The sequence below is a fragment of the Nelumbo lutea genome, chromosome 4 (genome assembly GCF_056320005.1).
Source record: "Nelumbo lutea isolate HS-2025 chromosome 4, American lotus-T2T, whole genome shotgun sequence".
In the NCBI taxonomy this organism is placed as follows: domain Eukaryota; kingdom Viridiplantae; phylum Streptophyta; class Magnoliopsida; order Proteales; family Nelumbonaceae; genus Nelumbo; species Nelumbo lutea.
Window position 1 is genome coordinate 84,957,984 of NC_142687.1, and position 15,815 is coordinate 84,973,798.

Here is a 15,815-nt window from a genome sequence, read left to right on the forward strand (position 1 = left end):
TTTGAAATTTCTTTTCCCAAAGTTGTTTGAGTCTATTCAATTATCTACCTTGGAGTGTGAGAGTTGTCAGTTAGGAAAGCATTGTAGATAGTCTTTTAAACCAAGTAAAAAAATAAGCACTTTTGCTTTTAATATGGTTCATATTGATGTATGGGGGCCATATCACATCCCTTCCATGGGAGGATACCGTTACTTTCTCTTGTTTGTGGATGATTATACACAATATTCTTGGATATATTTGATGAGATCACGAGATGAGTTCCTAACTTGGTATGACAATTCCACCAAATGGTTCTCGCACAATTTTGAGTAAGAACTAAGGCCTTTAGATCAGATAATGCCAGAGAATACTTTGAGAAGGACCTAACCATGTATTTCTTAGAATATGGTATAATTCATCAAAGAAGTGCATATACACCGCAACAGAATGGAGTAGCTGAGAGGAAAAACAAACATTGTTGAGGTGGCAAGGAGTTTTATGGTGTGTGCTTCAGTTCCTGTGCACTTCTGGGGAGATGCGGTTCTTACAGCCGTGCATTTGATTAACCGTGTTCCTTCACCGACTTTGGGGTTTAAGGTGCCATTTAGTCTTCTTTTTCCAGATGGAGAGATATTTCACATACCTCTGAGGGTTTTTGGTTGTGATTCCTTTGTTCACATTCTTGGCCCTTATCGCAAGAAATTTGATCCTAAGGCCAAGAAATGTGTTTTTCTTGGGTATGCTTAGAACCAAAAGGGGTATTGTTGTTATGACCCAGTGTCGAGGAGCAGATTTGTCTCTATGGATGTTACCTTTTTTGAATCTACCTTCTTCTTCTCGAGTGGTTCTCCTTAGGGGGAGAGTTTTGGGGAGAACTTACAATCTACTCCTCCTCCTATTTCTTTTGTGCCTCCATCAGTTCCATCATCAATTCAGCTAGCACCTCCATCAGTTTCATTACCTAAGCCAATATGGGCAGCCTCACAGAAATATCAGCGCCGGCAGACGATGGTTGACTCCACACATCCTCAACTCACACCACTCTCTATCAGTCCTTCTGAAACTCCAGATTCAACAGATACAATTCCAAGTATTCCTCTTGAGCCTGAGCCTGTTATGTTTTCTAATGATAATGTTCATGTACCTAACACCATTGTTGCAAATGATCCCACTGACCTTAATCTTCCCATTGCACTTCGTAAAGGGAAGAGAAAGTGTACAGCCCATTGCATTTCACACAATCTTTCCAACAGTGTCTTATCACCCTCCTACCGTGCTTTCCTTTCTTCCCTGGATTCTGTGTCTATACCTAGGAATGTTACTGAGCCTTTCTCCAAACCTGGGTGGAAAATAGCCATGCAAGAAGATATGGAAGCCTTGGTTAAAAACCAAACTTGGGAAATAGTTGATCTCCCCCCAGGCAAGGAGACAATCAGATGTAGATGGGTATTCATAGTGAAATATAGGGCCGATGACAAGATAGAGAAGTACAAGGCAAGGTTGGTAGCAAAAGGGTATATTCAGACCTATGGTGTTGATTATCTAGAAACATTTGCACCGATATCTAAGATGAGTTCAGTTAGTATAATTTTATCTCTAACAGCCACCTATTCATGGCCCTTGTTTCAGCTTGATGTCAAAAATGCTTTCCTCAATGGTGATTTACAGGATGAGGTATATATGGGTATTCCAACAGGCTTTTATGTAAATGTTGATAAAGGAAAGGTGTGCAAAATAAGAAAATCTCTATATGGCCTGAAATAGTCACCTAGGGCTTGGTTTGACAGGTTCAAAGAGGCACTTATCCGTTTTGGATACACTCTAACCCAGTCTAATCACACCCTCTTTGTAAAGAGGAGAGATGCTCTAGTGTCAATTCTGATTGTGTATGTGGATGATATAGTGATTACAGGAAATGATCTGGAGGAGATTGATGATCTCAAAAAATCATTGCAGCAAGAATTTGAGATCAAAGATCTTGGTGAGCTTAAATACTTCTTAGGGATTGAAGTTACAAGATCCGAGCATGGGATTTTCATCTCACAGAGAAAGTATGTTCTTGACCTATTGTGGGAGACTAGGAAGCTGGGGACCAAACTAGCAGACACTCCTATTGATCCAAATCACAGAATTAATGGTGTGGATGGTGAGTTGGTAAAAGATGTGGGGAGATATCAAAGAATGGTGGGCCGACTACTATATTTGTGTATGACACGACTAGATATTTCTTATGTTGTCAGTGTTGTGAGTCAGTACATGCATGCACCTCGGGTTCAGCACTGGGAAGCTATCAAGATAATACTTGCATATCTGAAAAAGCACCCTGGCAAAGGCATTCTTTTCTCCAATCATGAGAATCTGAAGCTAGAATCCTATAAGATACAGACTAGATATGATGCTTAGATGACAGGAGATCTACATCAGGAGTTTGTACCTTTGTAGGTGGAAACTTTATCTCCTGGAAGAATAAGAAGCAAGCGGTTGTGGCAAGGTCTAGTGCAGAGGCTGAGTATAGATCCATGGCTCATGGTGTCTCAGAACTTCTTTGGGTTAGATCTATTTTGAGTGAAATTGGGGTGAAAGCAGAGGAACCTGTGATGTTGTACTATGACAATCAGGCTGCAATCAATATTGCCCACAATCCAATTTAACATGACAGGACAAAACATATTGAAGTTGATAGGCACTTCATAAGAGAAAGGGTAACAGTCGAAGAAGTCTGTTTGCCTTATGTTTCTTCAAAATTACAGTTGGCTGATGTACTCACTAAAGGGGTGGCAAAGAACAAGCTTGAACATGATCTACGCAAGTTGGGAATGTGTGACATTACTCCCAACTTGAGGGGGAGTGTTGAAGATTAATTAGTTTTATGTTGTTTTTCTGAGTAAATGTTTTATGTTAGTTGTTAGATAGGTGGTGGGGACTACAATAGTTATGTGAGTCCAAATTTTATTATGTTTTCGAGTCTTATATATGTTGTTTTATGTTTTGCCACCCTATAAGGGCATAGTTGTCCTTATACTGCTCTATTATTTTTAGTATAAATAATAAGTGAAGGGGGCGGCCAGATTATTGCTCTCCTTTCTTTCAAGATCTCCTCTTTTCTTCTTCTCCTTCTCTCTTCAAGAAACCACTTTTCTGTTGACATTTTTTTGAGTTCAGCAGATTTCTACTCACTCTCTTGGTGCTGTTGCACTCCATGGGACCACTTGGATTTGACCCACCACATAATTATGGATCAGCAGAAACTGGTATTGCATATTTGGTGCAACATTGAAAGCTTTGTTTTGGTTTATTTCTTATGTTTATTAGCCACCACTTTTCATTCATTTTTTGTACTTTTTGTGTCTTTTGGTAGGTTGTTGTCTGCTATTGACACTAACAGCAGAGAACAGCATGAGTAACTGTTTTTGGGCTTGTTGTTTGTTACCTCAAACCAACACCTATCATCAAAATGTTGCTTCTTACCTCAATAATTTTGTATGCCATTCCTATACCTGTGATCAAATTGTTGTTTGTTACCTCAACGTTTTTATGCTGGACCACTTAAAAAGAAGGAACAATACACCAAATTATTGCAAAGGAAGCTGCTACTGACATTCAGCCTTAATCCCAAATATTTGGGTTCAGCCTTTTGAATCCTGCCCCATCATTGTGATCTATCAAGAGCCATGTTTTCTATTAAGTTTCAAGTCTTTAGACCATTTCTTACCACTTCTTATCCCTCATCTTGTCACCTACCAGGGATACTCCCAAGTCCTTTTGAATGTGCTCTCTAGTTCTATCATTTTTAGTCTGACCACTCATCCACCTCACTACCTCAGCATCCTCATCTCAACTAAATTCATTTTTTGGACATGTCAGTTCTTGATTCCCTAGAATTCTGCTCCACACATTGGAAGTGATCAGTTTGGGTTATCTCCTCATCGCCAATCTTCATTGAACCACACAGTTATTACTATTTCCACTAAAATTGCAATATGTGAACTCTATCTTAGTTTTACTTATATTAAAACCTTTTATTAAGAAACATCTCTCTGTCGTTATATCTATATTTAGCCCATATTTAGTTTTATCACTCAATACATTATCATCAACAAGCAACATACACCACCACACCACGTCTAATGATTGAAAATTCTCTCTCCTTCTGGTGTTCTCATAACAGTTACTGCTCCTTCATGCATGTCCCCAACGATATCAATTTTTTTAGCCAGCAGCAACAATCATGTTCCCTGACACTGCTAGATCATCCAATGCTATTTGGATGATCTGGGTGCCCATCAGAACAAGCAGTTCAGATATGAAGCCAGAGCCTTTGCTTCTCTAGTAATCAGGTCAGTATCTTAGGGTCCATAGTCCTTCTTCCCTTGAGAAGAACTATATAAGTTACTACTTGACAGCCGCCTCCAACAAACAAAGTAATCATCATGAGACCAAAGCCATTTTGAGCCCCTGGAGGGTGAATTATGTAAAGAGACTGGGCCGAATGGGCCCTAACATCCTCTCTTGTAATATCTTTTATTTTATTGTTGATGGGCCACACTTAATGGGCCTGTTATTTATTCTTGTTTTATTCTCTTTATGTAACTGCCAAGCTGGCCGCCCACTTAAGGGCATTCTTGTCATCATCTAATTTTTAGATCTTAATAAAATAGGGTTAGAGAAGAATGGAGATTAATTCGACTTCTTCTCTTACCTTCTCTTTTCGCCATTTTCTTCTCCTGTATAGCTGTTCAGACCTGTTCTTTACTTCTTCTAATCCCTAAATTTGTTCTTCATATTTGAGGACTGATTTACATCTTGGTATCAGAGCGGATTTAGTTCTTCTTTCTTTTTCTTCGTTCCCATACACTCTAAAATCAATGGAGTGTATGGAGAGATAGGTTCTCTATAGTATAGAGGATCACTTGCCTAGTTGGTAGAGGGTTTGGAGAGTTTAGATCTTGCTGGATTTTGCCAAGAAGCGGTGTTCTGCTGCTGCCCGAAACCCTAGCCGACTAGAGATTTTCGAGGTTACCAAGAAAGGTGAAGCTTGGGTGTGGCACTTTGTGCTTGGAAGGTGTCTCTTGACTGTTAAAGGAGGGCGGTTCAGGTTTGGAAGAATTTGGGTTGGTCTGGTAGGTGTGGCTACATCTTCTCTCTTCCTCCCAATAGCTGGACAGAGCAAAACCCTAGTTTTTCAAGCACCCGAGTTGTGGTTTGACTTCAAGTAAGTTTATATAGACAAAATTTCTGGTTCTTTGATTTTCGTTTGATTGATGGAGACATACGGAAGTGAGTTCAAGCAGGTACCGGTTTCTGGCCTTGGCTCAGTAGATTCCGTTTTGACTGGTGTAACCACAATCAAGCTAGATGGGACAAATTATCTTGCTTGGGCACAATCTATAAGAATCTATGTCTGTAGTAGAGGAAAACTCGGGTATCTCACAAGCAGTAAGGTGAAACCCGAAGAGACAGACCCTGAATTTGAAAAATGGATGCAAGAGAACTATACTGTCATAGGATGGTTGGTCAACTCTATGCAACCTCATATAAACCAGCCTATCTTTGGATGTCTTCGGCTAAGGAGATATGGGACAGTGTTACTGAGACCTATTCATAGAAATTAAATGTAGCTAGAGCTTATAAGTTGAAAAGTGATGTGAAGAACCTGAGAAAGGGGGAGAAGAGTGTAGCAATCTACTACTCTATACTGAAATCCCTATGGCAGGAAATTGATGTTATGGAGACAGTGGTATGGGAGAATAAGAAGGATGCTGAAATGTATAGAAAGCTAGTGGAGAGAAATAGGGTGTTTGAATTTCTCACCGGGCTCAACCCTGAGTTTGACATTATAGACAAAATATCTTGGCCAGAGATGAGGTTACTCTTTTACAAGCATATGCTATGATAAGTAGTGAGGAGAGTAGGCGACAGGTTCAGTTGTAGAGTCCACCTACAGAATATTTTGCACATGCAGGAATGAAGCCAAAGGGCCCTACTGAGAAAAGAGAGCAAATGTGTGAATATTGCAAGAAACCGAGGCATACAAAGGACACCTGCCGAAAGCTTCATCCTGAGCTTCTCCCTGATAGGTTTAAGAATAACAATAACTCTAAGAAGGGTAGTCAGGTAGGAAAACCTAAGACTGCTAATGTTGCTACAGTACCTGAAGGGGGAAGTAAGGAGAGTGAAGAGAAATCAACCATTGAGCAATTGGCTGCAATGAAGCTGGATTTTGAAAAGTATGGGAGGCTCCTAAATCACTTGGAAGCTACGGTTTCTTCAGCTCACCCTTCCAACAACACATCATCTTCATTGGCTTTTGCTCACTCAGGTATTCATGCTTCTGTAAATCATGCTTCAGTTTCAAGTAATCATAAAATCCCTTGGATTATTGATTCCGATGCATTAGACCATATGACCAGCCTGTCTAATCTTTTTTGCTCATATCACCTTCTCTCTGAAAAAGAGAAAACATCCCTTACCGATGGGTCCCTTGCCCCCATCTCTGGTAAAGGTGATATAAAGACCTCTGACACCCTTTTCTTATCATCTGTCCTTCATGTCCCTAAACTTAACACAAACCTTTTATCTGTTAATAGCTTAACAAAATCCATGAATTGCAGCATAACCTTCTTTCCCACTCAATGTGTTTTTCAGGACCTGCAGTCTCAGAGGATGATTGGGAGTGGCCATGAGGCGAACAGAATATACTTGTTGGACACACCGGATCAAGCTTGGGGACCACCTCATGGAGTTGCCTTAGAGTCAGTTGTGTCAGAGTCTGTCAACAAAATTTTATTATGTCACTTTCGGTTTGGTCACTTGTCTTTTTCTGCTTTGAGTCATCTGTTCCCAGATATGTTTTAAGTGTCTTTATCGAATCTTCATTGTGAGTCATGTGAACTAGCAAAGCATTGTAGACATTCCTATTCAATTAGCAATAAAAGATCTCTTTCTCCTTTCCATATTGTTCGCTCTGATGTGTGGGGGCCATATCATATGCCAACCATGGGGGGTTACAGGTACTTTATCCTTTTTATTGATGATTATTCACGTTACACTTGGATTTATCTCATGAAATCCAGGGATGAAGTACCAGCTATTGTGAAAAAATTTCATGAACTCATCCTCACCCAGTTTAATACTCGTATCAAAATATTCCGTTCTGACAATGCTAAGGAGTATTTTGAGAGAACCCTCTCCACCTATCTTGAAGCTTTTGGGATTATTCATCAAAGTTCTTGTTCCTACACTCCACAACAAAATGGGGTGGCAAAAAGAAAGAACAGACATGTGGTCGAGGTTGCCAGATCCCTCTTATTTGCATCCCATGTTCCTATAAAATTTTGGGGAGATGTTGTTTCTTACTGCTACTTTTCTTATCAACCGTATGCCCTCCCGGGTCCTTGGCTTTAAAACCCCTTTTAGTCTTCTCTTACCGGACGAGAATATCTTTTCTCTTCCTCTCCGTGTTTTTGGGTGCACTTGCTATGCGCATATCCATAGTCATCAAAGGCACAAGTTTGAACATAAGGCTCATAAATGTGTTTTTCTGGGATATGCTTCCACACAGAAGGGTTATTGCTGTTTTGATCCAGTTTGTGGCACCCGTTTTATATCTCGGGATGTCACCTTTGCCAAGTTGACTCCCTTCTTTAGCATTCCTCCTGAGGGGGAGAAATCTAACAAGCCCTTTGCTATGTCTCCAGTTGTTCCTCTTCCCATTCCTTGTGAGTCCGATCATGGGGTGTCCACTTCTCCCATTGGACCAACCTCTGATATTCATTGTGAGTCCGATATTCCTGCTCCCGCTCTCCAAAGGTGGTACCAAAGGCAGAGATTCAGACATGTGCAGATTGTTTCCACTCCTTCAGAAGAGCATCTCACCACTCCCATCATTCCTACGGTAACAGGTCAGCCCTCTACTGACCCATCTCTGACTGTCCCAGACCTTGACCTTCCTATTACTCTCCGCAAGGGCAAGCGGAAGTGTACAGTCCATTGTATCTCCAAACACTTGTCTTACAACCTTCTCTCCCCTTCCTACTACTCCTTTCTTGCCTCTGTTTCTTCCCATGTGATATCCAGGTCTGTACCGGAAGCATTATCTCAAGATGAATGGAGGGATGCTATGATGGCCGAACTACATGCATTGCTTAAGAACCATACATGGGATATTGTTGACTTGCCGGAAGGGAAGAAACCAGTGGGTTGTAAATGGGTGTTTACCATTAAATATCACTCTGATGGCTCTGTCGAGAGGTTTAAGGCTCGGTTTGTTGCTAAGGGCTACACTCAAATGTATGGCATTGACTATCTTGAGACATTTGCTCCTGTAGCTAAGATGACCTCAATCAGGGTTTTACTATCTCTAGCTGCTACTTTTGACTGGCCCCTACACTAGTTTGATATTAAAAATGCCTTCTTGAATGAAGACCTGCATGAAGAGGTCTATATGTCTCTACCTCCAGGAGTGTATGGGAAGGAAATGAAAGGTAAGGTGTGTAAACTACACAAATCTATTTATGGTCTCAAACAGTCTCGGGCTTGGTTTGAGAGATTTCGGGCTGCTCTTGTCTCCTTTGGCTACACTCAAACTCAATCTGATCATACACTGTTCTTGAAGAAAAATGACTCTCTGGTGACCTTCTTGATTGTTTATATTGATGATATTGTGGTCACGGGTAATGACATTGAAGAGGTTAGTAAACTAAAAGGATTTCTCAACTCTGAATTTGAAATCAAGGATTTGGGAGATCTTTGTATTTCTTAGGCATTGAACTTGCTCGATCTAAGGATGGTAATCTTCATCTCTTGCGTAAATATGTCCTTGATCTTCTTGCTGAAACTGGTAAACTTGGAGCTAAACCCATCTCCACTCCTATTGATCCTAATCATAAGCTTTCTGCTACAGATGGTGAGCTTTTGTCTGATAAGGGAGTGTTTCAGAGACTGCTTGGGAAGTTATTATACATTTGCATGACTCGGCCAGATATTTCCTATGCAGTAAGTGTTATTAGTCAATTTATGCATTCTCCCAGAGATACTCATTTAGCTGCTGTAGAAAGGGTTCTGTGCTACTTGAAAGGTACCCCAAGGAAAGGTATTCTATTTGCTAAACATGGTCACATGAAGCTGGAAGCTTTTACTGATGCCGATTAGGCAAGATGTATTGATGATAGAAGATCCACCTCTGGTTATTGTGCTCTGGTTGTTGGAAATATTGTGTCATGGAGGAGTAAGAAATAATCTGTAGTTGCTAAATCCTCAACTGAAGCAGAATACAGGGCAATGGCACATGGTGTGTCAAAATTACCGTGGCTACGTTCCCTTCTAGAAGAATTGGGGATGGACTACGAGAAACCAATGATGCTCTATTGTGACAACCAAGCTACTATCATCATTGCACATAATCTTGTTCAACATGACAAAACTAAGCACATTGAGGTTGATAGGCATTTTATAAGGGAAAGAGTTTCTTCAGGAGAAGTTTTCTTACCATTCATCACATTAGAAGAGCAAGTGGTTGATATCTTGACCAAGGGAGTTCCAAGAGGGAAAATGACACACTATATAAGCAAGCTGGGCATGATTGACATCTATGCTCAACTTGAGGGGGAGTGTAAAGAGACTGGGCCGAATGGGCCCTAACATCCTCTCTTGTAATATCTTTTATTTTATTGTTGATGGACCACACTTAATGGGCCTGTTATTTATTCTTGTTTTATTCTCTTTATGTAACTGCCAAGCTGGCCGCCCACTTAAGGGCATTCTTGTCATCATCTAACTTTTAGATCTGAATAAAATAGGGTTAGAGAAGAATGGAGATTAATTCGACTTCTTCTTCTCTTACCTTCTCTTTTCGCCATCTTCTCATGTATAGCTGTTCAGACCTGTTCTTTACTTCTTCTAATCCCTAAATTTGTTCTTGATATTTGAGGACTGATTTACATCTAATTAGAAGTTTTGTTCTCAATGAAGTTCCTTGCCCTACTAGTACTAAATAGCTTAGTAAAATATAGCCATCTTGGTCAAACAAGAGTGAGCTGATGGCTGTGGGAGAAGTAATGGAGTTGGAACAGTTGGCACACATACTGGGCCATAATATCATAAAGCTCCGCAAAAAATAATTACATTTTCCACTTGTAGAAAGATGCATCTCAAAGTCAATCTGGGACCAAATGGTGGAGTGTTTTTTCAGAAGGCTGTGGGAAGTTTTTTTTTTTTTTTGGCTAGCTATATACAAGTTGTTTAAAAGTATAAATCATGGTTCTTTCTTTGTATATGAAAATCTTTTTATAAAGCAGTTGCAGGGGCAGCTTTTATATAGCTGAGTTCTTTTATCTTCTTTGAATATAATACTATATTTTACCATCTTTGAAAAAAAGAAAAACCAGATAGGCAAGACATCTATCAACGAGGGGGTAAAATTACACTGATAAAAAAAAGTGTGTTTTCATCTCTACTAATGTACTATTTATCTCTTTTCCCAAGACCATCCAGCATTTTTTTTTTTTTGATAATTGACCATCCAGCTTTGTTAATCAATTGGAGAAGACAATCAAGGATTTCTCATGGGAAGGCTGAAAGGATGACTTAAGTTTCATTTGATGGGCTAAAACCAGATGTATAAACCATAATGCAGCATAAGATTGGGGCTAGGGTGGGTTCAAAAGGTGAGCACATGCACAGCACTCCTTGGAAAGTCATTTTGGCAATTCAATGAGGAACAAGGAAGCCTTTGGAGGCAGGTAATATCAAGTAGACTAGCTTGACAGTAAGGTTCTGAAAGGAATGGTGCAACAATTACCCACCTTATTCATGGCACAGAGAATACAGATGCTTAGGTGACAATATTTTGAAATGTGAAATGAAAGAATGGTCTGGAGTCCCCAATTTAGAAGAAATCTTAATGACTGGGAAAATGGATCTTTGGCTGAGATGTTATAATTAAATGATTAAATCAGAAGCTACAGCCTTGTAAATGGTATTCAGAGACTTGCTTGACAGTAAGGTTCTGGAAAGAATGGTGCAACAATTACCCACCTTATTCATGGCACAGAGAATACAGATGCTTAGGTGACAATATTTTGAAATGTGAAATGAAAGAATGGTCTGAAGTCCCCAATTTAGAAGAAATCTTAATGACTGGGAAAATGGATCTTTGGCTGAGATGTTATAATTAAATGATTAAATCAGAAGCTACAGCCTTGTAAATGGTATTCAGCCTGATGCACATGTGTATGTGTGTGTGAGAGAGAGGGAGAGAGAAGTGAAGAACAGAAGGGAAAAGAAGAGAGGAGAGAAAAGAATACTCTCCCCCCAGGTGGCCAGATCCATTTATAAACTCTATAAATATAACATAAAAGAAGATAAAATGACACTAATACCCTTGTCAACATGCCTCTTAACAAGCCTAATCCAAGTGGAGAAGATAAAAGGGTGTTGGTGGGAAAAAGTCAGGGTCATTCTCTGTTAATCCTTTTATAACAAGATAAATGCATCAGTAGAGAGCATGTTTCTCAACTCCAAAATGGGAAATTCTAGCACACCATCTAAGGTTAACTTTTTTGGGGTGGACAGATGCAATGGAGAAATGCCTTACGACTATTAATTGCATGAAGAGAGAGCATATGATAGAATCTTGGAAAGATAAGATGGTGTGTTTTGGAAGAGTGTCAAATAGGTATGGGGACTTAATTATTCACAAAAGGGGGCAACAACCATTGTTAGAAAACAGGTTGGAGACATTAGAATTTCTAGTTGCAATGGAACTTCAATTAGATTCAGCACTTAGCCATTATTTATTTGCACTACTTATTAATGAATTGACTAAACATATTCAGGAGGTACTGCAGTGTATGTTATTTGCTGATGGCGTAGTATTAAGGCAAATAATGTTGTTTGGAATAGAGTGTTGGGTAGTGAAGAAGCGACATGTCCAAACATGAATATGATGAAATACGAATGTTGAGATAGATGAGTGGAAAAACTAGAAAGGATGGAATTAGAAATGAACTTATTTGAAAGTACTTGAGTGTAGATCCAAAAGGTGATGAAATGAGGGAAAGTAGACTAAGATGGTTTGGGCACATACAGAGAAGACCAGTGGGTCTAAACCCAAAATCTTTTTGTTAATATCATTTGGAGTTAATAATAGAAAACTTCAAAATAATTGAGGTTAATCACCTAATCACTCTCATGGTCCCTAAAACCTCTCTTAAAGCCAAAGTCCTAAGCAATACCCACTAGGGAAAAGGATATTAGGTCAAAAACGGCTTTTTCCTTAACATGTCAAATATAGTATATAGAACTAGGCACATAAAGGATTGCTACTCCATGACAAATCTTCCCAAAATTTGACTTTCTGACCTGATACAATATCACATTTGATTAAAAAAAACAGACCATTTATTGGCCCTAGCTCTCTAGGGTCTTGGGAAGACCAGAGGGGTGGACTGATTACGGGCCTAACCTTTAGCTATTTTTATTTACACAAAGTGGCCACTTGAACCTGAACATGCTTTCTTACACATGTCAGCCCAAGATATAGCTTCAATAGATTTTCATGGACACCACAAAGGATTGAGGACCCAAGGAGAATCTCCAAAGCCATTTACACAAGAAAGCAGTGTTCTTATCTTTCACCTTTCCTATATCAAGTCCCCCTCCATGTATTTTCTAAACATAGGCTAACTATCACATTAAAATGTACACCTACATCTACTAGTGCTCTCTTTTTTTAAGATAAATAAAAAGTAAAACTTTATTAGAGAAAAAGGAAAAGGAAATTACAGCAGGGTGATAAGGAATAACCCAACAATAGCAGACCCAAAAGCATCAGACCCGCCCTAACAAAATCCCTAAAAATAAGGAAAAAACCTACATCTACTAGTGCTCTAGTTGATATATTTTTTCTTTTTTTTTCTTTTTGAGAAAAATGTGAAGTAATATATTAGACAAAAAGCAATAACCAAATCTGCACAACAAGGAGCTGTCCAGTGCTCAATCAGAAGCTGTACATCAACTAAAAGATTGCTCAGTATGCATAGATACAAAAAGAGCTCCAGGATTACAAAAGGAGCTATAAGATCTATTCCTGAACAGATTATGAGACCCTACCCACAAATACATCCTACAGTTCCTACCCCAAAAACCTTTACATAAACTATCCTCTGAAACATACACATTTTCAAACATTCTTTTGTTTCTTTCTGTCCATAATGTCCAGATCACTAAAGCTGGACCTGCTCTCCAAATTACCTTGCCAACTCTGAAGAACTGCTAGCACATTTTCTGGGAAACAAAAATGAGCTTCAAACAGCCCCAAAAACCTTGTCCAGAGCATTCTAAGCACTCAGATGCTTCCCCACACATAATGCACTTGCTAGGAAACATAGGCATCCTTCTTCTGGCCAAAACCTCAGCTGTCAAACATTTACCTGACACTGCCACCCATAAACAAAATGCAGCTTTTGGAGGGGCTGTGGATTTCCATAAACCAGCTTCTGGGAAATCCACCACCTCCACCTTCGTGAGTTTGTTATAGAAGGACCTTACTGTGAAAAATTCGTCTTTATCCCACTGCCAAATTCTCCTCTCTCTGTCTGTGGAGCCAGGAGTTATACCAGATAGCTGTTGCATCAACTCCATCCACTGCCCAACCTCCCAATCATTTAAATTCCTTCTGAACATTGGACACCAAACTGCAGTATCTCCTACCCAAGCAAAAGCCTCTGCAACCATGCAGTCTTTATTTTGAGCAATCTCATAAAGATTGGGAAAGCTCTGATAAAGACACTGATCCCCACACCAAATATCAGTCCAGAATTTGATTCTTGTGCCACCTCTCACCTTGTATCTGATTCCTTTTCTGAATTCCTCCAACACTTTTTGAATTCCTCTCCATACAGCACACCCATAAGACATTTTAGTCTCCGCTGGCTCCCAAGATGACACATCTGCTCCATACTTAGCTAGAATAATCCTTCTCCATAATGCATCAGGCTGTTCATTCCACCTCCACAGCCACTTGGCAAGACAGGCTAAATTAGCAGCTTCCTCAGCTTCCTTACTCCCAATCCCCCCCCCCTTCTTTGGGCTACACACTTTGTTCAACTTTACCAGGTGCAACTTATATTTCTGCTTCCTATCCTTCCCACATAAAAGGCCTCTGGTTGATAATTTTCCATAAGAGTAAGGCATCTAGACATGAGGTTTTCAAGACCATCATCAATATTTATCTTGTGTGTCAGTGCATTTATGTGTTTGCGTCTATTATTGGTTCATCGGACTCTCAGATTAAGTTATTGCCAAACATTTTCTATGGATCCATCTCCATTTATTTATAAAATCTTTATCATTAAGGATCAAGCAAAAGAATTGTCTGGCTGATTACTGTAGATGGTTTGACCATTTAATTGCGTAATGTGCAAGCAACTCTCTATGCTTTTGTTCATAGGACAATGTTGGCCCTCCTATCTATTTTTGTTTATAACTTCTACGGTTCTACCTACTCCCTAAAAAGAAGCTTCTCACTTTACAAGTTTACTGTTTTATGATTGTAATTGCTTAGTTGTTTGTCAGTCTGTAGCTACTTGGAAATGATTTTAATCGTTGGCAGTGGACTGGCAACCCGTAAATCCCTACTTCCTGCATGACACTATATCAAGCAAAAACTTATCTTCTAGACTGCTTGTCGAACGCATACCTTAGTTCCAAACTGCTATTATTTGGTTTGTGAAGTATTAAAAATCAAACCGTATAACTTTCTTGGTGATTATTAAGCATTTGATATTTGTCTGCTATTCCCGATTTTCCAGAACGGTTCGTCCTCTACAATGCTAAAACCAACAGTTCGTGCTAGAAGATAATCACATCTCTGGATTGGAGCCTTGGAGCATTAAAACGCAATCTATCCCTAAGGACCCTAACTAACATTTAAATCCGCACCCATTTTGTCTGGTAATCCAAAGAAGAAAAGAATGTAGCGCACATAATTAAAATCTACAATGCGCGCAAATAAAAGTCAAAAAGCAGGTCCCTCTGCAGCCCAAATTCATCGATCTAGACGATGTTTCAGTTGCCCATATATCACCAAATTACGTAAACCCTAAATCTCCAAAATCCAAAACTAAACAAATCTACGAAGAAAACGAGGAGTTGAACAAATAAGTATTCTCTTCAAACACCAACAAATTAGAAATATCGATTAAAAAACAATTCAAGCACTTAGCACCTCAAGTAAACTAAAAAATACACGGAGACAAGGTGAAAGAAAAAGGTAGAAGCACACTCACTTCTTGAACATGTTCGCAGGTTTAGACAGAAATGGAGAATCACCGATTCCCGCGTTCGAGGGTTGCCTATGAGCTGGAAAATAAACTAATTAACTAAGTTAATTAGCAAGCAGGGGCACTAATGGTGTCTGCAAATGTGGGGTCCCCTCGAAGCCGTTAAACCAGTTTCTGTGCAATTCTTGCAACCTCGTTACTACTGATCGAGACCCCCGAAGTATCAAGTTTTAACGCGTGATTGTTAAGCGTCTTGTAGTCACAGAAACGAACCCATATCATGCTATCAGCTGATTTTATGACATAATAGTGAAAAGACTATAAGACCCTGCAATGACTAATAATAGCAATTATTTATTTATTTAGTAGACAACACCTTTAAATAATTAGAAAATAGTCAAAATACAGAAACTAAAAAAAAAATATTGATGGATAAAATTATGATTTACTTGAGTGACCACTGAGTCCCTGACCAAGCATCAAATGTAGTGTTTGAAGCATTTAGGCTAAAATTTTTATTTGATCAATTAGATTTGGTTTGTATGAGAAGTATA

The 15,815-nt window shown here is 39.3% G+C and overlaps 1 protein-coding gene across 2 annotated transcripts in view; it reads right to left on the minus strand.

Annotated features, from left to right (window-relative positions):
- LOC148861457 (uncharacterized) overlaps nt 1-15,542 on the minus strand; it is a 32,883-nt gene extending 17,341 nt beyond the window's left edge. Inside the window, exon 1 of one of the 2 annotated variants that reach the window (XM_088941992.1) lies at nt 15,268-15,542. In XM_088941992.1, the coding sequence (XP_088798118.1) occupies nt 15,268-15,278 (11 nt within the window). In that variant the 5' untranslated portion in view covers nt 15,279-15,542. The remainder of the gene's footprint in view (nt 1-15,267) is intronic. The other variant, XM_088941990.1, reaches the window with a different exon arrangement.
- Nucleotides 15,543-15,815: the final 273 nt, after the last annotated feature.